The sequence below is a fragment of the Microcebus murinus genome, chromosome 11, assembly GCF_040939455.1.
Source record: "Microcebus murinus isolate Inina chromosome 11, M.murinus_Inina_mat1.0, whole genome shotgun sequence".
Taxonomy (NCBI): Eukaryota; Metazoa; Chordata; class Mammalia; order Primates; family Cheirogaleidae; genus Microcebus; species Microcebus murinus.
The window spans coordinates 29,920,684-29,946,046 of NC_134114.1; the positions used below are offsets into that span (position 1 = coordinate 29,920,684).

Genomic DNA, 25,363 nt, shown 5'->3' on the forward strand with positions numbered 1-25,363 from the left:
CTTCTGAGACAATGGGTTAGTCAGCAGTTAAAAGAGGAGACACACTCTAAAATTTCACACCACCACCTTGACATTAGTGCGACACGATGAGCGTGCAGGGCGTGTGTTAGTGTGGGGAAGGTACAAAGGGAATCACAAGAACTCTTGCCCTCCCATCCCGGAACATGATGATCGAACTTACCAGAGGCACAGAGGCATAGCAGCATTAAAAACGGAAAAACTTGTGTTTAGTTTAATCAGAAGTGACAGACATGCAAACGGAAAGCAGGGTGTGACAAACAGTGCTGAGAAGCTTTAAAAGCATGGCGATTGGAGGAAAAGACTCCTGGAGAAGCGATGTGTCTCACCCCACCTTCTATTGCACAGCCACACGGGAAGCTACGAGAGCAGCAGGAAAGAGAGCTTGCATCACACCACCCTTTGGTACCGAACACGCACTCTGCTAACGGATATGTGGAGAAGACAATTCACCTTAGCAGTCCTTCTGCCTCTTCCCGGTTTGGTACTTTGTGGAGGTGGGATAATGGCTATGGAGTCATGTGGTGAGGACTGGATAGAGCTTTCCAAGTCCTGCTTTACGCCATTCGGTACAGGCAGTCCTTTGGGAGGGCTTCCCACAAAAGGGTTCGGGGAGGATTTGACATGGAAGCCGTTCTGTTCTCTTTCAGATACCCCATTTTGAGTTCTCACTGCTGGTTGGGTTTGCGCACTTGCAAAGGGCCACGGGCCTGCTTGCGCTTCCTGTTTGCCAGTCCGGTTAGAGATCTGGTCAAACTGCTGACCGAAATAATCAACATCACCATTCTGGGGCCCATTGCTCAGTGGAGCAGACAAGCTACTCAAATTCTCTTTCTTCTGATCTGGAGATTTGAGAGAATCAAACGAAGAGGGTGTCGATTGGTCTGGCTGTGCAAAAGGATCGTCACGGAAAGGATCAGGATTAGGGGTGGGAAAGAAGTTGAGATTGGTAGAAAAGGCGTTTTCAGGCAAGAAGGATGCCTGAGGCTTTGGTCGAGGAAGAGAGCAGGAGGTGGTGCCATTTGTTAAGAATGGATTTTCTCTTAAAGAATTCTGATTGGTGTCGATTTCAGAGTTTAGATCCACTAACAGGATATCTTTGCTTTCCTATCACATTTGGAAAGAAAAAAAAAAAGAAAGTGTTAGTCCATGTTGTGACTTCAAATGAGAAAACTACATAAGATGACCAGGATTATCAAAAGTCCCATTAGAATTTGGTTCAGACAAAGCAGTTGGATGTTACCTCCTCCCATCAGCTCCCTGAGTCCACAACTCTCTAGCTGTATTCTAGGCCCTGCTGCCCCTGCCCCATCCCATGCTCGTTTAAGTCTCAGCTTCATTTAGTGAAATCTTACTGTTGTTTACATCCTGTCTCTGCTCACCCTCGTTCACACATACAGACTGGCTGAGTTCATTGTCAGCATTGTTTCAATTCATGCCTTGGAGTCTTAAAGGGAATTGATTACTACGTCACTCGAAATGATTGTGAAAGTATGTTGAGCTTGAAAGTAAGTGACTTCCGAAGCCTATCCCAGCTTCCCACCTGATGTACATACTGTCCCTTCTATGTACCCCCAAGGTCAGGTGGCATCATCTCTCTAAATGAGCAAATGCATTGGCTAATACATAAATACATACATACTTTATAGTCCTAGCTATGATGAAGTTTCAGGTCAATTATATTTTCCTATATAGAATTCGTCCAGCTCTTTCCTCTGGCAGGGCAGAGGGAAGATTTCCCTTTATATCACAGCCTGCAGGTATGCCTTTTTAAATATATAAGGCTCTTGTTGAAGGTGCTAGCCAAGTAGGAGCTCTTATCCTCATCATCCTAGTCTCTCCTGTGGACATACATTCCCTATTTGTCTATGTCCTATAAAAGTGACACTCAAAATAGTAATCTAATCTAACCTATCACATAATAAGTTCTCATATTTGTACGTATTTTCATAACATTGCTTAGATTTGCCTTTGTAATCTCATCTATTCATTCAGTGGTTAAAGTCAATCAATAGCCAATCTTTACTTTATACACAGTTGTCCCGCCTTACCTCTGGGGGATACATTCCAAGACCCCCAGTGGATACCTGAAACCACAGATAGTACCAAACCCTGCAAATACTATGTTTCTTCTTATACATACATACCGATGATAAAGTTTAATTTATACATTAGGCACAGTAAGTGATTAACAACAATAACTAATAATAAAATAAAACAATTATAACAATATACTGTAATACAAGTTATGTGAACGTGGGCTCTCAGTCTCTCGCTCTCTCACAATGTCTTATTGGACTGGACTCACCTATTTTCATACCATGGTTAACCACGGGTAACTGAAACCTCAGAAAGTGAACCCTGAAGATAACAGGGCACTACTGTATAAAGTAGAGATGTGTGTTTTTAAGAGTTATTTTGAAAGACATACCAAATGCAGAGCTCTACTAATTCTATTCCCTATCTATCATTTCTCTGGCATGTTATTTTTTGGGAGTTTTCAATTATTCAATAAAAAATTCTCTTCAGCAAAAAAAGCAAATTTGATGGATCTGCCATGTCTTTATTCCAGTTAATGACATAATTAATTATGATTCATCCTGGGATAGATCTTTCATACTGACATCCCTTCCTTCTGGTTGACTCTGATTCATTAAATACTTAACTATGCTAGCCATAGAAGAATATAAACAATGAAAAATGCCTAGCTGAAAGTAGAAGTTAGAGTAGATTTCTAGCATTACCCTGGGCAGAGTACTAAATATTTTGATAAAAACAACTTCAAAGAAATACAAAATTTTCAAACTAGTAAGTATAAAAAGGGCTCAAATAGGCCTCCGTGGCTTTTAGAGAAAAGAACAAATTTTTAGAAGGTATACACCCTACTTTGTGATCATAGAAGAGATAACAAAATCAGACCTACATGGTATTCTATCTTTTGGCTTCCTTTACTGTGAGGTATAAAAACACAATTTTTAAAAGCCAGGTTTTCTCTTTATAAGCAGAATTTGTCACAAGAAAAAACGTGAAATTAAAAAAAATTTTTTCAATCAAAGAAATGGATTGGAAGACCTCATAATTGAGGGAAATTTGTACAATCAAAAGGTAGAATAAAATGTATTACAAAAGCTTGTGATTTCAATATTTATTCATTTATTATGAACCACCTCTGGATTAGAACAGTTGGGTTTTCACAGCTGGTAGAGTTCTCCTTTTCAAATACTTCAGAAGAAGTTCTTAGGACACCAAACAGGAGCCACAAAGTTAGACTTCTGAATAGTCACCCTATAAGTAAAATGTATAAGGCTCTCTTCAGGTTGGGTTTATTGTTAATCCAAGATTAAGAGTGTAGTTCTTAGACTACCACTGAGAAGACGTAAGACTCCTTATCCACCTTCTCAGTCAGAGCTTTGCTAATTTTTGTTGGGCTGTCAACACTGCATCCACCTGGCCACCATCTAAGCACCTGAGAGGCAGGCCCTGGAGAACTGAAAGTGAGTTACAGTCCCTGCTCTTACGAGCTCCAGTAAGGGGGGCGTGCAGGCAACACAAAAGGCGTCTGCACAAAGACAAGATTCAAAACACGGAGTTCCATAGCCTACCTCTTCTCTGATCTTACCTAACCATTCCAGCTGACCAAATTGAGGACTTCCCTACTCAAAGCCTTTGATGGCTTCCTGCTATTCCCTGTACTAAAATAAGCTTCTTTTGAGGCAGACTTCCAAAGTGATCCACCATAGGAGCCAATTTGTTTCTAGCCTAACTACTATTTTCCTACACACTTAAAAGGTCCAACTCAAATTCCCGTTTTCACAAAGCCTTTCCCCATCGGTCTTTCTATTCCTACTTCACGTATGCTCATCTCATGACATTTTATGGGGTATGCACAAGTGTATACGTGACACCTGCACTTTGTACCCTGATCCCATCATTTGTATCAGATTTAATCTCCTTGATGGTAGATTATGCCTTGCATTCTTCTCATGATAGCCTTGCTTTCAGATTCAAATTTTCAAGTTTTTAAAATTAGAGAGCATTTTTTATGCTTTTTTTCCTTTCTTTTTTTTTGTGAGATATAGTTTGGAAACATAATGCTTAAGTGGTTTTCCAATAAAAATTATATTCCTAAAGGATGCCACTTAATTTACAACATGAGCATTATTTAAATGCATAAAACTTTTCTGTATAAATTTTGGTGGAGCAACAGCCATATGGAACCACTAATTGAGGCTAGGTAAGTAATTTAGATTTCTTTCTCTCTTCACATCTTTCAGAGCAATTGTTATAAGAGTTAGATATTTTTAAACATGCTGGTGTTACTGAGCAGGGATAAATCTATTTTGTGACCTAGAGAGAGAGAGAGTCAATATGTAAGAACGTGTTGTCAGAGTGTAACCAGCACATAATTGTCCCTGTTAGCTTTCTCCTACTTATCAGAGATCATCTATTTTCATGGTATTTATTACTTTAATTTATTATTAGTTTAACCAAAACTTGAATTCCTAGAAATCAAAAATTCTCAGACTGTATGAGGTCTAATAAAGATGAAACTCAAGATTACCCATGTCGTTTTTCATTACCTTTTTCAGGATTTTCTAGAAGTCTATAAAAGCAGATGAAATAGTGAGTGCTTCCTTGCCTATCCCACTGGAATTCCACTTCGCATCTTGAGTGCTTTGCTCTCTCTCAGTATACTTGTTTGAATGTCAGTTATACTTAGGAAGTAGGTCGTTCACATGTCCCTACTCACTTTGGGGAGACAGCTGCTGATGGAGAAGAAGGCGAAGTCGCCTAGGAATCAAAAGTGTCTCAGAGCTAGGATGGACCTTTCAGGGTCATCTAATCTAGTATTTCAAAAGGTTTATCCTTAGAACCATAACAAACATGGAGAATGAAAGGTTCTATAGACAAGTGAGTCAGGACTTGCTTCTAAAAGGAACATTTAACAGGCTTCTCTATTAGGGTCTTTTTAGTGCCTTTAAAATGCCACGGTGCTTTGTGATTCTCATATGGTTGGGGTCAGAGAAGAGTCCAGGCAGGCCCTGCGCCTCCCTATCTCACTTGGAAGTTTTATGCAGTGAGGACTCACAGGACTGGTGTTCTCTTCAGTACTCCAGGAAGTGAGAATCTTACCCAGTCTTGGATCTGCTGCTTGAATTCCTGTGACCTTCTAGGTCATATAATCTTGCATGATAATTTCCTGATGTAAGAGACTTCTATCTAGACATTTTCCCCATTATTATAGACTAATTCTCTTTTTGTCTAGTTACTGCCTCCTCATTTTTCATGTTCAAGTTAAGAAACTCACTTCCTCAGAAGCATTATCTAAACCTTTAAACCAGATAAATACCCTGTAATTAATATCAATTAATTAGCTTTGTATTAGTTTTAATGTTGGTCCCGATAGCAAATTCCATGATCATGGATGTGTTCCTCTTACTGCCATACCGTGCAAATAGCAGGTACTCAAGAAACTATTAAGTAAATAGTAGAAATTATTAGAAGGCATTCAAAATTACATTGACATTTTCATTTTAGGTCAGAAGACTTGGGCATAAACCTTGAATCTGGACCTCTTCCTGGGTAAATCACGTTTTTTCTAAAGCACCATTTCCTTATCTGTAAAGGATAATATTGCTGCATTCTCATAGGGCTGTTACAGATCAGTCAATATTGAGAAGACTCAATATACTATAATATCCTTTAAAGAATGAGCAATTTGCTAAGAAGGACAGGCTTTGACTAAACATAACTAAGCTGAGCTTCTTGTTTGTTTTAAGTCTTACTCCACATCAACCTTATGCCACTAAATTACAACAGATGGAATGGGAAAGAAATGAAGATACCAGGAAGCTTCATGATTAATCATCTAACAATCATACTTTCCTCCAAGAGGTTTATGCCAAGGACTGACACTGACCTCCTCCTTCTGATCCTAAGTAATAAGAAGAGGGACTACATTGCCTGACCTATTGCTCATATTTAACCTTTAAGCAATATTAATATGTAAGAATTAGTGCTGATAGTTTCCTACGGTGACTTAAGATTAAAATTCCTTCTTAAAGCCATTTATACTTTGTGTGCAAAAATCAACAGTCACCTTCCGAGTTTCAATAGATGCTTAAGATTTCTGGTCAATTGCCAATTGGAATTATAGATGCCATTTCCATTACATTGCAAATTTTAAAACAAACACTTACTTTTGGACTATTTAGGTCAGGAGGTGTAGACATGTCCCCAAACAAATCCATCTGGTCAACACCCTTAAAAAAGTATTTGGATTAGATTCAGATGTGTCTACTAAAAAGATTACTTTGTATGTCACTGTAATTGTTTGTTTCCTAAACTGAAGTTTAGGAAAATAGTTGTCACAATGGGATTTTCATTTAATTAATATAAATTTGATCTTAAGCTATTTAGGTCAGGAAGTGTAGAAATGTCCCCAAAACAAATCCAACTGGTCCACACCTTTAAAAGTATTTGGATTAGATCCAGGTGTGTCTAGTAAATAGATTATTTTGCATATAGACATAAATGTTGCACTAACTTTTAGGAAAATAATTGTCACAATTGGATTTTCATACAGATTGCATACAGATTTGGTATTAGCAAAATCTACAGGAAGCAGAACCCACATTTAGGTGAAGAAGAATTATAAAACATCACATACATACCAACTTCAGTTTGTTGTTAGCTTGGTCATCAAGAACCATTAGAGCCTCACTCCCATTCTGAAAAGATGGCAAATATTTAAAAGTTTAATTGATGAGTTTTTCCTGTAGAATTTATTTGCCTACTGTAGTGGCTTGCTAAGCAATTTTGGCATTGATCATTTAAATGTATATCTCCCATGACCAGAGAGGCCATAAACACATGGTGATTAGCCAGGAGGGGAGAATGCCTGGGCAGGTAGCACATCACACACACAGTTCACAGGGGTAAATATGAACTTTTACCTCTACTGCTTTGCTGGCTTCTTCAGTCTAAAAAGAAAGATACAAATGGAGTGATCTTAGTATTTATAGATAGAGGGAGGAGTTAAATACAAAAACAAATATACCTGTGGGTTCACAAGCACAAGGCAAGAATGAGACTTGCCTATTATTTATGCTCTACATTCTCTTCCCCCTTTCATAGTAATACTGAATTTGAATAGAGTTTCTGGATTTAAACTTTGTTGTCCTATATATTTCCCAGAATCAATGTGAAGCTTGTAGGAAGAAAAACATAAAAGTCAGGACCTGGAAATCAGAAGTACCTCACCAAAATACCCACCCCATATCCTACTGGAAAGAACAGACAATTTCTACACTTTTTGTACTTTGAAGAGTCATATAGAAGCTGACTCTTCAGACAGGCCATATGTGTACATAACATTAAACATGGTTCTGCATATAGTTTTAGTTTTAAGCTCAATAGAGCCTTTATCAGGTAGTACTTGCCTTTTTCTTTTCTTCTTCCTTTTTCTTTACATTATAGATAACTTGAAAAAGGTCTTTAAGATCAACAACTAATGGCTCAGCCTGAAGCAAGAGAAAGCAAAAATATCAGTATTTTAATCTTACTATTTTCTTCCCTTTTTCCCCCATCAGCTCAGATTAATACCAGTTTTTTTATTCTTTTAAAGCTCCTTACTACCCTCCCTAGCTGACAGGATCACCACTGCCCCATCCCCACCTCAGGTACATAAAGGACAGCAGGTTAATAAGTATTTAGACAAAGCAAGAGGTACCATGACCGTTTTCGAAGTCCCTTCAAGGTTTCTGGGAATAATTTACTGTTGTTCTAAAATCAGCATTAGCCTTATAAGCAAGTCCATTCTCACAAGCCTTGTGCCACACACTACATGGGTATCAATGACATTTTAAAAATATTCCTTAGACTAATAAAAATAGTTATTCCTTGAATCATTCTTTAGCCCTACTATATCCAAGTGTTTCCAGTAAATTGTCTAGTTGAGAGACAGACACTCTATGCTTAACAGAGGACAGGTCCGCAGGTATACCTCAAGGCTTACAGCTCACCTGTTGCCCTGTTTTTATGGCAAAAAACTGATGCTGGCCTTCTCCTCCACACACGTAACCAAATGCCCGGTTGTCTGTCACATCACGGGCAATGAAAGAAATCTTATTGACTGGATGTTCATGTTCTATTACCTTCAAAGGAATATAAAGAATGATTTCGTGAGAAAACTAGAATCTATTTGCCAGGCTAGCACAGCTAAGCATCAGACATATACATGAAGACATACATGAAAAGTTTAAACCATTTGAAAAAAGACTTTTTAGTCTCTGGTTAAAGGCTAGAGAAATATCCTTGCTAGAAAGGGCTTCAAAAGAAAAGAAGAATAGAAAACAAGAATGAAAAGAATGTTTCTTCTTAAAATATTGACACTTGATTCTCCTTACGCCACATAGCAAGGAAGGATTGAGGATTAGGGGACCAAGAATTTCTAAAGTGAAGAGAGAACATAAAACCTTGAAATTAACCAAGTAGGTAGTTCTCCTTTTCCAACTCAAAGGCAAACTTAAGCGAACAGTAACCGGGATTCTTGGACGAGGGCTCCTGGTGGCCAAGGAACCATCCTATATATTTTTGGAACAAGTATCCCCAGCATATTCTGGAGGTTACCAAGTATTGTCATCAAGTATTTCCCCACCTCACCTAGACAGTCCACATCATTATCCAGGAGCTATATGGGGCAGGGAGTTCACTGGCTTAGTAGTGTCTTTCCCTCTATTCCCCCCCTTTCTCGTGATCCTTTCAAGCAGGTTGCAGGGTTCAACTCTTCAGGGATATTTGTAGGTGGCAGAATGTGTCTTGGTTTTGCTTCCAAATGCCTAAGGCCACTAAAAAGTTTATACTGAATATTTTAGAAGGTTTGAGGAAAGAGAGAAAAATTTGCCACCATTCTCTGCTGAGCTTGGGAAAACAAGAGTTGAGAGAAGAGGGAGAATGATGGCGACAGCAGTGCCTGAGGACTCGGGGACCAGCAGGCTGAGTGTGCACCAGGGGGCCGGGCCCTAGGTTTGACCACTGGATTTTGCATATTAGATAATGGATGTTTTTCTAGGAAGGAATGAACAGTAACTGGAAGTCCTCCCAAGGTAAATGGATGCAATAGAGTATTTTATAGCCATGAAAATGAGCTATAAACAACATTGTTTTAAGGGATGAATCTTATGACGTTATGTTGAATATAGATAAAAGTCTCAGAAGACTTGAAGTATGATAGCTTTTGGATCAGGCTCAAAAACAAAACAATCAAGACTTTCCATAAGTGATAGAACAACAGCAACCACAAAAAATGAGAAAGGTTATATCCGTAGAGTAAGGAGACAAGGAAGAAAGAAATGAAAAAAATCTAAAAGTGTTACGGGCCGGGTGCGGTGGCTCTGGCACTCTGGGAGGCCGAGGCGGGCGGATTGCTCAAGGTCAGGAGTTCAAAACCAGCCTGAGCAAGACCCCGTCTCTACTATAAAAATAGAAAGAAATTCATTGGTCAACTAATATATATATATATGTTAGCCAGGTATGGTGGCGCATGCCTGTAGTCCCAGCTACGCGGGAGGCTGAGGCAGGAGGATTGCTTGAGCCCAGGAGTTTGAGGTTGCTGTGAGCTAGGCTGATGCCACGGCACTCACTCTAGCCTGGGCAACAACAACAAAAAAAAAGTAAAAGTGTTACGGTTAATGTTCTAGCTTTAAGTTAGCTGGTAATTCATATGTAATCAATATATTAAAATAAAATAAGAATCAGACATAGACTTATACAAGTGTCACAATCCAGGGGTTAGGATTAATCTACTGTGTTTCCCTGAAAATAAGATCTACCCATAAAATAAGCACTAGCAGGATTTCTAAGCATTTGTGCAATATAAGCCCTACCCGAAAGTAAGACCTAGTGACGGGTGTGGCTACTCAGCGTCTCTGCACAACCCATGCATTTCCTCAGGGAGTGGTAAAGAAGATGAGCAGCCCTTCTCATCTGCCCCATAGTGACAGCTACTATCCCAGAGGTGACCAGAAAAGTGCAGGCAGCCCCACCATCAAGGTTGGCTCCCCCTGTCAGGTCCCGGCCATCCTGTGCGTGCTGCAAGCTGAGGCTTTTAGGGGAAAGTCTCCTCAGTGAAGTGAGGAGCAGGACGCTCCGCTTTAGGTATTGTGTGTCCCCAGGGAGAAGAAGGAAAGCTGTGGCTGCCATTTTACTCAGCACTGTGGGCCTCTCTCATCCCCCACAAGGGGATGAGCTTCAGCAAGGGGAAAGGGGAAAAGCTTCAGCAAGCAGTCTCTTGCTGAGCCCAGAGAGACCATTTCTGCTCTACTGTGCAGATTGGACCCAGTGCTCACTGGATCTCTGATAAATAAGTCAGCCCTGCTCACTTAATGAGAGCTCTATTGCTCGACATGAGAGATTGGAGCCGCTGGTTCTAAAGGAAATAGAGTCGCAAGAAATTATGGATGGAATTCAGGGTTTGGAGAGTTATGATGTTCCAGAAGAAGATGACTTAACTATATTTGAATGAATATAGATTGTCGTACCATACTTAAAAAAAATAACACATCCCCTGAAAATAAGCCCTATGGTGTCTTCTTAAGGAAAAATAAACATAAGACTCCGTCTTATTTTTGGGGAAACACGGTAATTCTGTATACCTAAGATACAAAAAAAAAAAAAAAAATACCCAAGTGATATTGGTAGCATACCTGTGTTTACAGACTTAAGATTCACATCTATTATAGGAAATGCAATTCAAAATAAATTATCTTGACTCCTTACCTCTTTTTCTGTTTTCTACTTGTTACTTTTGGAGAAGTAATATACGCTAATTTTTTCCCCTATGGAATTTTGAGAAGGAAAAAGTGGATTTGAAATTCAAGTAGCACATTGTCAAACTTAGCTGGTCATACAGGTGTCCATGAACATGAATTCTTACCCCAGTTTTCTCATCAATTATTTTTATTCCAGAAAGGGAAATGTTGACCCAGATCCTTTGTTTGTGCTGTCCCTGAGACCGACCAGCTGCCGCCATTCCCTGATGAGGTTGGGAAAACAAGAAAAATCCAATTAAAGTACCCTCCAATGCTTCTAATACTAAAATTTTAAATGACAGTCAGCTTTGTTTTTATTTCAGTTGGCCATCTATGAAAGAGTTAGGCACAAGTCACTCTCACTTTCTTGGCCCCAATAGTTATTGGTAAAGATGAGAAGACTGGACTAGAAGATCTTTAAAGATGTTTCTTCTGGGCCCTGCATGATTTAGTTTCACCTAGTGACATAGTACTAAAATTTAAAAATTCGAAGAAAAGAAAGGCTAACACTAAAGAACACCAGTTTCCAAGTAGAGTCCTGAATTTTACCTGAACACTTCCTGGGTCTAAAATAGGAGATTCTGTAAGTAAGACAAATATTGTACATATTTGGACACAGATTTTCTAATCATTTAATGAGGGAAATGGTAGGGAAAGCCTAGGTTTGTCCAAATGTTATGTCTGTCAAAAGGAAAAGACTTCTAGAGTCCTGCTTTGCTTGATTAAATTAGGTCTCTAGAACAGCACTTGGAATATGCAAATAAGCTCATAGCTTCTCAGAAAATGAGGCATTACTGGATCAATAATGTGATCAGAAAAATGTGATATAGGTCAAGAGCTTCTAACATAATTCCCTCTACTGGACTTTGACTAATATACAGACAAAGCATTCTTTTCCCTTTTACCTTCAGTTTCATCATAGAATCTTGGCTCATTTTATCCCCTCTTGCATCTGGCACATCATCGATGCCAATTAGTTTGGCCTTGTATTTTACACCATCACCTTTGAACCGAGCCAAAAGATACTCATCTGTCTTTTCAGAGGCTAAGAAAAGAAAGAAATATAAGATAAAGTTTACATTTAAATACCAGTCCTAGCTATGACAAAATATGCTCCAGAATCTCTAAAATTTAAGTAGTATAAATCCTAATTATATTACAATTGACCATATATGCACTATCTACTTTGTCTGATTTTTACTTTCTTTGAAGCTAAATCATGCTCCACAATATCGTGTATGGAGTTGGGGTGGGGAGAAAAATAAACTCTTAGAAGTGCAAAATTGACTGAATATGAGAAATGTATGGGAATATTCTTCATCATAGGTTTTTTTTAAAAAGGTCTTAAAAGAATTTAAGGAAGATAATAGATATTTTTTTGATGAAAGAAAAAGCTACCACATAATTAACCAACATTTTGAACTATCAATAAGGCAGAAGGGAATTATGGGTAAATTCCTTTACAGATTATTAAGATAATTATCTCATATTTATTACAACTATTTTGTTCCTCTTAAACGCCTGCGCAGTCTCATTCCCAGTGCAAAAGTGGAGTAGTGAAAAACAAGCAAGGCCCAGCATAATCCCAAACCATGGGTCATTAAGGTCTCTGGCACTTCCTTCTAGTGGTACTTCAGGTCAAAAGAAGAGGGTCTCACAAATAAAGATCTTGATTTTTAGAAAATAATGACTTCAGGAAAGCAAAGTGGTAAGCATATTACTGAAAGATAACATTATAATAATTGATGATTATATTATTAACTGAAGAAGACACTCTAAAAGTTTCCCAGCAGAATCTACATTGGTACAATCACAGATTCAGAGATATGTCTTATCACACATGGGGTGAACCAATCTCTTCTGCCAAAGCACAACTTTCCTGTTTAGATCATGAGACTACACTGAGGATGAAGCAAGGCAAGAGCCAGCTTTTACTTTACCCTGAATCTCACATTTTTCCAGAGGTAACCATTTCTAGCTCCCATCATTGGCCTTACGAGGACTCCCCCATACCTTTCTTCTTTTCCTTCTTCGAGGGTGCTTTTGGTGCAGCCTGTTGGTCAGGCTGACCGTTGGTTGTACTTGCTTCTACTTCGTTAGACATGGCAAGAAGGCAGGCAGCAAGTCCCAGCACTAGCAGACACTTAGTGACAACAAGCGATTCGCGATGGAGAAGTCTCAAATAAACATAACCAATCACAGACACCTGTAGGCAGGGTTAGAGGCATAATGATGTTAGAACACGACAAACCCAGACTTTATGCCATAATAGGCCCACAACTAGTGATTTTCTTTTGTAATCCTCTGGACTCATTTTGTTCCTTCTGTATTAAACTGAACTCTGAAAGCAGGAGAGTGAGTAGGACTGTTTCCTTTACAGTTTCCAAAGTGGAAGAAATATGCTTAATAGATTTTTCTTTAAGCACTTGATACCCGGTAACACTTAATGATTATCTAGCTATGCAGTTGGTATTAGAACTTTGGCATAAAAATCTAGTATTAAAGATAGGGATCAAAAACTTGCTTGGTTTCATAGTAAAGTAGAAATAAATTGAACACAGAGCCTGATAAGGCTGCAAGTGTGTCTGAAATTGAGTATGATCGATTTCGGTTCTTCACAAGATTGCTTAACTGTAACGGCAGTGACAAGAGTAGAGTTACGAATTTTATCTTAGTCAAATTGAAAAATACGTTAAAGAATATTAGGATTCTGCATATGATCTCCAGGGCTATCCAGATACCATCCTTTAAAACTGCGGTCCCCAAATCTCTGAGTTATGGCCTGGTACCAGCCCATGGCCTGTTAGGAATTGGGCTTCGCATCACCGCCTGAGCAGTGCCTCCCTCCTCCCACCTCCGCCCGCCACCCCCTCATCCATGGGAAAATTGTCTTCCATGAAACCCAGTCCCTGGTGCCAAAATGGTTGGGGACCGCTGCTTTGAAAGACTTCAATTTTTAAAATTAACATTTATAAGTACCAGAGAAAGAAAGAATTTATGGGATGCTGATTGCATAACTCAGTATAAATTGAATATAAATACTTCTATGCTGCTATTTAGCATTGTTATTTCCAAACGGTTGTGTTATGTGCTCTTACAAAGCTCCCCCACATATCACAGTAGGTAAAACAGAAAAATGTAGTCACTTTAACCATGCAGAAGTGAATTAATGTTCCAAAATGTTCTTTCACCTCCCAGGAGTCAATGTTTCTACACAGCTCTAGAGAGAAGCTAGGGCCAGAGGGTTAACTTTCTACACTGACTGAGCAGCAAAGGCAAAGAAAAGCCATTTATTGTTTTGTAATCCTGTTCAGACCACCTGTGGGCTGGCACACTCCCCACCAAAAAAAGCCCTCTTCATGCCTCCAGCACCCACTGATGTGAACTCTTTAATTGTAGGACCAAGCCAACCGCATGGGCATATATGTTGTCTGTTAGATATTTAAAGAATAAAAAGTCAGTCTCAAGTTTATACTCAGCTTAAATTGCACTTAGCTTGCTTCATAAATGTCAGCATGTTTTCCCAGAGGTCGGTACTTAATTCCTCCCCTTATAAGTTTTATTAGTCTTTATAGTATTAACGGTCTTTAAATACATACATACATAAAATTTATGTATGATTAATGTTATGTGAATTGTTTCACTTGGAGATTTGGTAGTTAATTTTGCTCAAAGACACCTAACTGGTAGGCAGCCAGGGAGACAGTCTGTTTACAGATGAACGTCTTACTTAGCAGAAGATCCAAAGTCACAACTAACTCAGGACTTATGTGGGGGGCCAGGCACTTTTAAACTTTGACTTGCATTAACTTTAAAAAATTCATAATAGCCCTGTGGGTTTTATGATGCAGCATTATTTCATTTTCCAGAGGGAAAGCCAAAGCACAGAGATTCTAAATTACACACCCACTAAGTGGTAGAACCAGGTTCCTAACCCAGACTGGCCCCACGCTGGAGTTCCTCAACACTGCATTGATGAATCTCATTGGCAAAAGCTGCATTCTAGCCACAGAGATCCTCTACTATACACCTCTGGTATCCCCCAAGATAGTAAAACCTTGAAATGTGATGTTCTATGGGAAAAGAGTCTTTGCAGTTTATAATTAAGGATCTTGAGATGAGATCATCCCGGATTTAGGGAGGCCCTAAATCCAATGACAGATGTTCTTATGAAAAAAGGGCAGAGGGAGAGATGCAGAGACACACAGAGAAGATGATGTGGAGACAGAGACAGAGACCAGACTGGTGCATGATCTGCAAACCAGGGAAAGGCAAGCATGGCCGGCACCCACCAGAAGCCAGGAGAAGGGCTTGGGACGGCTTCTCCCATGGAGCTTCCAGAAGGAACCAACCCTGCTGACATCCTGATTTTGAAATTATTGCCTCCAGGACTGTGACAGAATAAATTTCTATCTCTGTGAGCCACCCAGTTTGTGGTAATTTGTTACAGCAGCTCTAGGAAATAAATACAGCATTTTTATTTGGTGTGCCTTGATTGGTTTCAGTGGTTCCCAAATTTGTTTCCTGGCAACACAATAAATAAATCTCCTAGTCATATCCACACTCTTCTAATTTCAGGCTAATCATTATTTTTTCTAATTTCAGAGGATTTATTCCAAATCAAGAGGATATTTGCCCACATTAACAGCGCCAGGAGGTGAGATTACTCTCTGAACCAAGCGGCTACATTGACATTCATCCTTCTGCATCTGCCACTTCTCCCCATGGGGCCCTCCTCTATAAGTCACTCAGATCTCCCCTTAGAAATAAGGAAAACACTTCTCTGTGACCCCGTAGCCCTCTGATTATCATCTCATGATACTTTCAGGATTAAACATCTAAAACTGATGGCCTTCCACCCTCCCCCTTTCCACTCTCCCTTCCCCTCAAAAGACTGTTCATCTCTGCTCTAGTCTCAGAAAGGCAACTTCAACTGCTGATGAGTCTCCTGACCAAATTCAATTACTTTGCTTTTCATCCTTTGGGGGGCATTTCTACAGCATGATTCAGACACCTACACCTTTCTGTGAGCCTTCTCCCCCAACCACCACTTTTTGCTCCCATGACAACTTTGAAGCTCCAGCCCATGGCTTGTGTACTGAATTGGGATAATCTGTATTTTTTTTAAAATGACGTTTCTCTAAATATTAGAATAAAGTTGAAAGCTTTCCTGTTTAACCCTGTGGTGGCTCCTGTTTGAATTTAGGGCAAAAATATAGACTTTTTCATTTGTATGTCAGGCTCCTTTATTTTTTCCCCTCCTTGTCTTCAATCCCATTTCCTTTCGCTCCTATATACCACCCCCCAAGTTTCTTATTTCTTTTAAAATGCTTTTTGTTTTTGATTCCTTATGTTCTCAAATTTTCAGTGCCCCCCCCACCAACATTTTGCCCACTCCAGTTGCCTATCTGTCCCTGAAGACAGTAATTAAGAGCTCTCACTGGCCTGGCGTGGTGGCTCACGCCTGTAATCTTAGCACTCTGGGAGGCCGAGGTGGGTGGATCGCTCAAGGTCAGGAGTTTAAAACCAGTTTGAGCAAGAGTGAGACCTTGTGTCCACTAAAAATAGAAAGAAATTAATTGGCCAACTAAAAATATATAGAAAAAATTAGCCGGGCATGGTGGCGCGTGCCTGTAGCCCCAGCTACTCTGGAGGCTGAGGCAGAAGGATTGCTTGAGCCCAGGAGTTTGAGGTTGCTGTGAGCTAGGCTGATGTCATGGCACTCTAGCCCAGGCAACAGAGTGAGACTCAAAAAGCAACAAAAAAAAAGACCTCTCTCTGAAGCTTTTCCTCCTCTCCTCAAAATACACATGGTCATTGCATGATTTTCACACAAGTCTATTTACTTGTCTCTTCACCCACTGGACTATAATCTCCTTGAGGGTAGGAGACTCATTTCTCAATGTCTGGCATGTAAAAGCCAGATGGTCTTGATGACTGTTGTAGCTATGCATATTTTCTTTCTTGCTTGTTATGTATTTAAATTTGCATATGTTATCTATTTTCTTATCTCTCTTCCTCCTCTTTTAGTATAAGTTTTTTAGAAGTCAAATGTACAGTTTTGTCTTTAGGTAGCCGATTATTCAGATGGGACTTTGACTGAATTCCGGGGGTGGTTAATATAGCCTAAAGACATTGTTTTCCAGAAATGAATGTAACGCCTATTGGGTCTCTGCAGCTTCCCAATTTGGGCAGAGGGTCAGAACACTGTCCTTTAATGAAAGATAATTGCATCTTGTTAGATGGAAACACTTGTTTACTTATGTGAGAAACAGTTCAAATGTATAGAAGGGTGTGTGGATGCTGAGTAGCTTACATGGGTGGTCTGTGCCAGTTATTAAGTTGTCTCAGTTTCAGAACAACCCTCCTGTACCTGGTGCTGTGATTCTAGGCCTGGGCCTGTGCAAAGTCCTGCTCCGCTAGAGGGCTGTGTGTTAGCTCTGCCAGCAGGGGGTGCTAGAAGGAGACTGCCAAGCTCAAGACTGGACATACACATCTCTGTTCCACGTGGACTTCTTCACCTCTTGCAGCTCCTGTAAATGGGATTCTAGCAGAGCTACTTCACCCCAGCAGCAGGAGTTTCTTCCTAAAACAGCCTCTGAATCCAATTTTCAGCATTTTCTACACTTGCAGAACTAGCCTCATGGTGTCCCTCTCAGAGAGGGAGCACTTAATCCTCAGTGCTATCTCTCCAGGCCAGGGGTCCCAGGTCCTCAGAGCGCAGGGTGCCCAGCCTAGCTGAATGGGATCCCCTTCTGGGGGTCTGAGTAGCAGCCCTTAGATATCCTCTCCTTTAAGTGTGTAAGCTTTGATGATTTTCTTTGTTCCCTCAGCCCTAAAGGTGGTAGCTGCTTTCTGTAGTTTGCTTACCTAGTAATAATTTGGTGTTCTCTCTTCACTCTTTCAGAGTTTTCTAGCTATCAACTTTATGCCTGATTATTGACTAACATTAAGATATTTTTAAATATTAATAACTGGTGTGGTCTGAACTCCAACAAATACCAGGGTAATGATAATCTGTTTTGATTTTATGGTTTGAAAACAGTTCTTTAAGGATACAGATTCAAGAGTTTCACTTAAATATCAGTCTTTATGTGTTTTTGGACTCTATATTGTTTTGGCTTTCAAGGTTATATTTATATAGTTTAATATACCCACTTTCAACTGGTTAGGGCAAGAATAAGAACTATAAGAATGTTTCCTGAAATAGAATATATTCTATGCATTTTATGGAAGGCACCTGAAGTATTTGTGCAACTATACCTTCAAGTGTGTATTGCTTAGGTCAGTAGTATGTTGAGTTCGACAATGCACATGGTGATAGCAGAGGCTAGATAGCTCAGAATTGGGTGGCATCACTGGCTGAAAAAGAAACCTGGATGTAAGAGTTTGTCACTCATCTTTGAAGCCTGATATTGTATTTTCTTACAGGATAATATTTCTAACAAGAAAAGATTTAGCTAATTAAATTTAGCAATTTGTATTCTAAAGTGAGAATATTTTAAGGGAGTTTGAGAAGTGCCACAAAGCACTTTGAGGGACTTGGGAGAGAGAATGGTGGCGTGTAGGTTTAGTCATAAAAGTAATAGACATAACTACCTCACAACTCAAAACCAGGTATCAAATCTAGTGTTGGCAGACGGGGCCAAATGGGAGGGTTCTAAGGTGATGCTGCTACCTTTCTATAAGTTTTTTATAGCAAAAACTTTTCCTTCAGACACTTAACAGCACTGGAATGGTTTCCTTTGATAACATCCTTTCATTATTTGGAAATGAGTGGTTATAAGGGACAAGGGAGAAAAAAATAACAAGGAAAAGTTTCTTTAGCATAAATTCCCTGGAGAAGATGGATGTATGTGTTGAGTTGCAGTAGCTAGGGGTAGGTCTCCATTGTAGGGCGTACAACTGAAAATGCATCTCTACTCTTTGAAATGATCGGAAGATATTATAGACTCTGCCCATAGGCCCCAAGACCAAAAACTTCTTTATAAAAGAAATTTTTAAGATTTATTGGAAGATTTTTACAGAAGTGCACATCCAGTTATGCATATACCAGTATGATAATTCACCTTTCTGCCAAGGTTTAAAGAGCAAGTTGCCCACCACTGACTTCTCAGATGCCCAAGTTACCATTTGACGTGTAGTGGATGGAAGAAGTCTTGCTTATAGACTTAGATCCCTCTGTAGAGAATAGTCAACTTAAATCAAGCATTCAATATTCAAATCCATAATCCTTTCAACAATGTTACAGGATTGTCATTTGTGTCCCTAAAACCTTTAGCAAGTTTTATAATTAATTGATTTTTAGAAACAGATCAGGCCTGGAAAAGGCACATGAGGGTCAAAAGATTCCCTACTTACTTCCTTTGATTACTTTCCCAAATTAAGGCATTATTGAATAAAGTGTCCAGATTATGTTAAGCTATGGGTCTTTTTAAAGGCTCTAATATGGTAAAAAGTTTCTTATAAAGGGGAACAATTGAGTGTAGGACAAAGAGGAAGTATATAGCCTTCTCCTTTGTTGAGTTTAGTCCCAGTACCCTTCTGACCAAGGAAAACAAAATTAGTCAGGAAACACACACAGAGGTATAATCATAAGGCAAGGATTACAAATGAAAGCTCAAGAACATATACAAAGGGTCACATGAACAGCTCCCCATCTAAACATAGCTGGTTTGTTATTCTAGTTCTCAGGGTCAGGCTGTTTCCCTCATTAGAAGATGAAGGAAGAGAAGAGAAAGAGAAATAAGAAATAACATATCTGGAGACAAATGAAAATCTAAAGTTATCATATATTCCTGACTCCTTCTTAAGGCCTTACATAGAAAAGAAATTTGTAAAGGAAACTTTGCTAATTCAATAAAATTGGCTTCCATTTGAGTAAAGATATCTAACTTGGATTTTGGACTTAATACAAACTTTCCTGAAAGAATGCAGAGATTTTTCCCCTTTCCATGGAACTAGAATCAGATGAGTAGGAGAGATTTGGGAGCTTGCAACATCTCTCTTGGTTTCTGAGAAGGCTCTGAGAGATGTATACCGGAAGACTGCATGAGTCATCTTAGCATGACTATGTCCTTTGCACTAATAAAAATCAGCTATAATTTACTTAGTCTTTTAAGTGATTCATGTAAAATGTCTAGTATTTTGAATCCTGGGATAGCTAGCATGGTGGATACTGTTCAGTCTAGGCTTTGCAGGGATAAAGGTGGCTAGCTGCTTCTTATACCTGCTCACCTTTCCCCCCAGCAGGAATGTATAGGGATCAGCCATGGTTCTACTTCATGATTCCAGGGTTCTGAAGCGATGTCATGATACAAGTTTGCCAACTATCCTCCCTTTCCAACCCCCAAGCTTACCTTCTTACCCTAATTATACAAAGCAAGTAGGAATTTGCTTGGTCAGTCTCAAAATGCTCATAAAAGGAAAAATTTGAATTAAGGACTCATTCTACAGATGGTAGAGAATCTGTTTTTAATATTAAGGGGAATGGGACAAATGCCTAGTATAGCAAGCACTTATAACACGTTCTAAAAGCCCTCTAAAACAGAATGCGTTTCTATTTTATGAATAATGAAATGGACACAGCAACACAAGATCAACCCCTAATAAGCTGCCGAGTTCAAAATTGAGCATAGTCTGTGTACCCTCTTCTATTATATATGCTGTTTCTCTTGTTTTGTTCTTTTCTTAAATCCCACTGATTTTAACCTGTGTTTTATAAACTACTTTCAAAAAAGTCATAATCCCATTGACTTTAACATATCAGTTAATTTTTCAGAAGGAGCCACATGAAACAGACACCGGGAAGGGGATTAAGAAGGCTCATGAACAAAACAATGTAAACATCTTTGCTTAGAGTATCTGGTACTTTGTACTGGACAGAGAATGTGCTTCCTTGTCCTTTGGAACTTTATGCCTGCCTCAGCTGAAGTGCTGAATTAGGACATGTGAAATATTAACCTCCCAGACAGACTTCGGGGTCCAAGAGGACAGCAAACAGCCTTCACGACTATCTTCACAGTAGCATTTAGAGAATAAAGGGCATTGCCAGAGATGCTGCTGCAAAGTTAGGCTGTTTCTGATACTTGATGTAAAGCTTTCCTCTCTCTCTTAACTGCTTGGATTCCTATGCTTTTCTGAAGGCTGTTTTACTCTGCAAAGGCCAAATTGAGCAGACATTAAGATTTTTGCAGCCTGTTTCATTGGCGAATGAGACTATGTTAATGCATACTGAAAAAGAGTCCTTAGAGGATTTTCTTGTAAATGCTGACACTGCTGTAGGGCCCTCAGTAACAGAACGTGCTTGAGTCATCAAGCTATACATAAGTTATGCATTTACAGCAATCATGTATCATTGCTTTTAACCCTTGAAAAGAATGTGGCAGGACTTAGAGGGCATAAAAACCCTGAACCAAGAAGCTTTTCCCTATCTTTGGAATCAAGTCAGACCAGAGTTAAGAGTTTCCCACACAGTTAATGTTGGGTTGAGATGAGATAGCATAGTAGCTAACAGCTCAGGCTTGGGAGTCCCACCCACCTGAGATTCACCATTTTCTAGCTCTGTGGCTTGAGGCAACTTATTTAATGTTCATTTCTTCATCTGTAAATGGGAACATAGTTTGCTGAGCTGTTAGAACAAAATCAATAAGAACGTATGTAGAGATCTCTGTGCCTAGCATAGAAAGTGCTTAACAAATGATAGCTATGATTAAACTAAAGCGAGATTTCACGAATGCTGTGTTGTGTAGTCTTGTGTTGTTTCTAACATTGCTTTTTGACAGCAAGTGTTTAAACACTTTTAGAACAATAAGAACCAAAATTCAAATGGCTAGTAAGTAGAAACTTAGAATGATATAATACTTTAATAAGTAAAGCCTCAGTTAAAACATGAAAGAGTTTGCCAGTGTGAGAGCCACCTCCTGCTTCCAACTCTGGCTTCTGAGCCTACAGAAGGTCAATTCTGATGGGAACAGGACTCTGGGAACAAAAGCTTCTCTAAGTTACCCAGAGAGGGCTGTTCTAATGAAGCCTGAGTCAAGCCCATCCTACATCATTGTCGCTGAGAGTTTAGAAGATCTACCTCACACCCCCTAGGTAAATCTTACTGGAGAGCTCTTAAAACTTTGATGTCCATGCCATATCCAGATTGATTAAATCAGAGTCTCTGGGGGGCAAGGGACCCAGGCATCAATATCTTTTAAAGATTCCCAGATGATTCCAATGTTTTGCCAAGATTGAGGTCCAATGATCTACTCTAACAGCCCTTTGTCTGCTTAAAGAAATACCAAATGGGTTAGACTATTGAGCTGGGAGAAACCTAGGGAATACCTTGGTCATATCCTTTCATTATAAAGATTAGGAAACTGAGGGCAACAAAGAGTGTCTAACTTGTCTAATTGTTAAATAGCTGTTTGGGATAGAGCTGGTATCAGGAAAGATCTAGATCCTATCATGAGACTCTAATGCCCTATTCCTAGAGATTACGTGTCAGTTTTTCAAAAACATTTTTAAAAGCAGGATGTACAAAGTCCATTACATGGGAACTGAACCAACAATGCCTTCCATTTAGTAGACACACTAAGAAAAAGAACAAGAAGATAGGTTAGCACAGTACTTTGAATATGGTATTTCATAGATGTTTTCTGAACCAAAACAGAAAAAGGATTTCAAATGGTCTAATAATACATTGCAACCGGATTTTTTTCTTGCCTATGTAGCAGGAGTCAAACTTGGTCAAACTATCTTATTAATGTTGCTTTGGCTGCTTTGGCCGGGTGGGAGACACAACTCACAGATCAAAGCATTTAAATTTACTTCAGTACATTGTCTACTAATCAGTGCTTGGCCTTTTAGGTTTTGTTTTTTTTGTTTTTAAGTCTGATAGGAAGTCTGAGTTCTTGAGTTGGCAGCTTTCAATATTCCTTACTCATTATGACCTCTCCTAATTTTATACCCACCCCCACCCATTTTTGTTTTTAAAATAACTTTTTATTAAAAAAAATATCCCATTAGAACTTAAGGAACAGCCATCATCACAAAGAATGCATGGGAGAGTTTAAGCTTTAAAAAGGAGCTTTATGCACCCAAATAAGGGCCACTTCTTTAGACTGGGTAGTGACACCCAATTTACTGAAAGTATCTGAAAAGTGTCCACAAGTTGAATTGAAGTATTAAGTTTCTGATCAATTTTTCAATCATATTTTTACTTAGTCATTTCAGTACAATAGCCATTTGTTTGAACACTCAACTCTACTAGAGCTGGAAAAAATGGAAAGTGTAGTCTTCACTACAGGGTATGCTCCAGCCTCTTGGCAAAGCCAGGCACAAGTTAATATGCTCGTATGAACAAAGACACACATAGAGGATTGATTCTGGAATCCTTCCTTATACTTATTCAGATTCTAAGAAAGAAGGCAGTGTTGAAATGTCCCTTTGGTCTTTTGATCATGTGGAATTTTTGTGAATATGGACACATGAGGCTTGAGGTTGAATTAATTGACATTAGAAAGTACACCCATTTCAGCTTTAATGTCCCAGTTAATCACTGTGGGAGGAAAAACTGATATTCCACCCCAGTTCTCAAGTGTGACCTCCTCTAGCTTGGACTGAACAAAACAGAAAAACTATAATCCAACTTGCTTCTTTAACTCACTTCTACAAGGGGAAAGAAATGGTATTGAACTTTGGTTTACGGGAACTACAGAGGTTAAAAAATTACTTTTCTGTCATTGCTTTACTTTGCTGGCATTGGATCACTTGGGCTGTGCTCTGCCTTTTGCCCGGGACCATATGCATGTGGCTCCACCAGACTACGGAATGTGCAGTCTGCTGGGCAGGGCAAGGTATCGGGCCCAACTTGACCTGGAAAAGAGAATGGGGGATTTCTGGTCTGATGTACAGTGCGTTTCTGCACACCTCTACCAGAGCTGTGCATTTGGCGGTTACTAGGCACCGATTCCCCCAGTGATGTGGTATTTGTTTCTTTATATGCTGTTCTTCGTTTTGTGCTTGTCCCTCAGGAGCCACATAGAGAGGAAAGACTGGCAAGGTAATGACTGCACTTTTGAGTCCAACATCGTAATATTAAATGCCATCTTGAACTACCTCATTAACTGCTTCTCGTTATATTTTGAGAGATATCAAGTCACCTATGGAAGGAGCCAGGAGTAATTCCCATTAATTCTGAGGAAAGGCTATTATGAAACCATTATTCTGGGGGAAAGGATAATATAGCTTTTTGGAGGGTAGGTTGGAGGGGCTTGGCAAAGACTACTCTTCCCATATACTTTGAGCTTTAGAGCTCAAAGGTGGCTGGGAGTCAGGTGCGCAAGTTTGGAGAGTGAGCCAAGGCATTTCTGTGAAATGGCCAATGGATTGACGTGGTCTGACGAGGGACAGGAGGTTGGTCCAGGGACAGATGGCTTATGGGAAGAAGGTGAGCAGTCTGGAATAAAGAGCTGGACACAAGGGTCAGAGCTGACACCTGACCCAGCCAAGAAGACCCCAGGGCACCTTGGGCATGCCTTGATGCAGTGGCTGGTGGGTGGCACGCATGGGCACCCTGAAGGAGCCGTGTGACTAGAATGCTTATGGGGACATGACAGAACTCTGCTGAACACTTTTCTCTTTACTGAGAGACACTATCAGGACCAGAGTTGGCCGCACCTGCCTTGGTCACCAGAGCACTTTCTTCAGAGGCTAAAACCCACCAGGCTTTAATGGCAGCACTGCACAGGGTGGCTGCAGGGAGGCTGGGACACCATGCCGTGGCTACGGCGGCAGGAGGGCACCCTCTTAGGGTTTGCTATTTCTAGTTTTGAAGTGATAGTAACCAGATCATAAACCAAAAAGTATCTGGAAGGAAGATTTTTAAAAGCTAAAATGTTCATAAACAATGGGAATGGGGTCAATGGAATAAACCAGTATTAAAATTCGAATTGAGAAGAACTCTGCTTTGTATCATTAGATGGTAAAGTAGGATACTATCCTTCCTTTTGCTTAAGTATTTGAAAGAATAACTAAGTTACACGAATAATTTTAGAGTTTTTAACATTAAAAAGTTGACAAGGAAGCCTGTAGAATTTTTCTATTGTTGGGTCTTTGGGGCAGTGATGTGAGGAGAAGAATTGTGGAACTGATACAAAATACACGAGTTTTACTTTAAATTTGGCATCTAAATGCACAATGGATATTACGTTTGATCCTTGCAGGAAAAGGTAGTCAAAAAGTTAGTAAGTGAGGGTCAAGACATTTACACTATTCATATGTTTTCCAACAATCTTCCCTCACATCTTCCTATACTTACCCAAACTGGCCAGTAAGTATTTTATTGCTTTCTCGTCTAGCTTCCTAAATTAGGATAGATAATTCTACCAAAGCTAATCTCTTTTCCTAGTTCCAGGCTAGGATTTTTTTCTGAAACAGAGTCTTGCTCTGTTGCCTGGGATAGAGTGTCATCATATGTCACTGCATCCTCAAACTCCCAGGCTCAAGCGATCCTCTTGCCTCAGCATCCCAAGGAGCTGGCACTA

The 25,363-nt window shown here is 39.6% G+C and overlaps 1 protein-coding gene and 1 long non-coding RNA gene across 7 annotated transcripts in view; one reads left to right on the forward strand and one right to left on the reverse strand.

Annotated features, from left to right (window-relative positions):
• The window catches only part of LOC109731308 (uncharacterized), a 106,651-nt gene extending 91,130 nt beyond the window's left edge, over positions 1–15,521 (forward strand). The window contains exon 3 of the long non-coding RNA XR_012921674.1: positions 15,435–15,521. This is a non-coding gene — a long non-coding RNA (uncharacterized LOC109731308). The remainder of the gene's footprint in view (positions 1–15,434) is intronic.
• Positions 1–25,363, reverse strand: part of DAB2 (DAB adaptor protein 2) — a 172,734-nt gene that overhangs the window by 10,233 nt on the left and 137,138 nt on the right. For 4 of the 6 annotated variants that reach the window (XM_012783228.3, XM_012783230.2, XM_012783227.2 and 1 more), the window contains exons 2-10: positions 12,843–13,035; positions 11,735–11,874; positions 10,955–11,053; positions 8,043–8,174; positions 7,461–7,541; positions 6,975–7,001; positions 6,693–6,749; positions 6,219–6,281; positions 472–1,125 (exon numbers count right to left, since the gene is read on the reverse strand). In XM_012783228.3, the coding sequence (XP_012638682.1) occupies positions 472–1,125; positions 6,219–6,281; positions 6,693–6,749; positions 6,975–7,001; positions 7,461–7,541; positions 8,043–8,174; positions 10,955–11,053; positions 11,735–11,874; positions 12,843–12,933 (1,344 nt within the window). In that variant the 5' untranslated portion in view covers positions 12,934–13,035. The remainder of the gene's footprint in view (positions 1–471; positions 1,126–6,218; positions 6,282–6,692; positions 6,750–6,974; positions 7,002–7,460; positions 7,542–8,042; positions 8,175–10,954; positions 11,054–11,734; positions 11,875–12,842; positions 13,036–25,363) is intronic. The other 2 variants (XM_076007987.1, XM_076007988.1) reach the window with 2 other exon arrangements.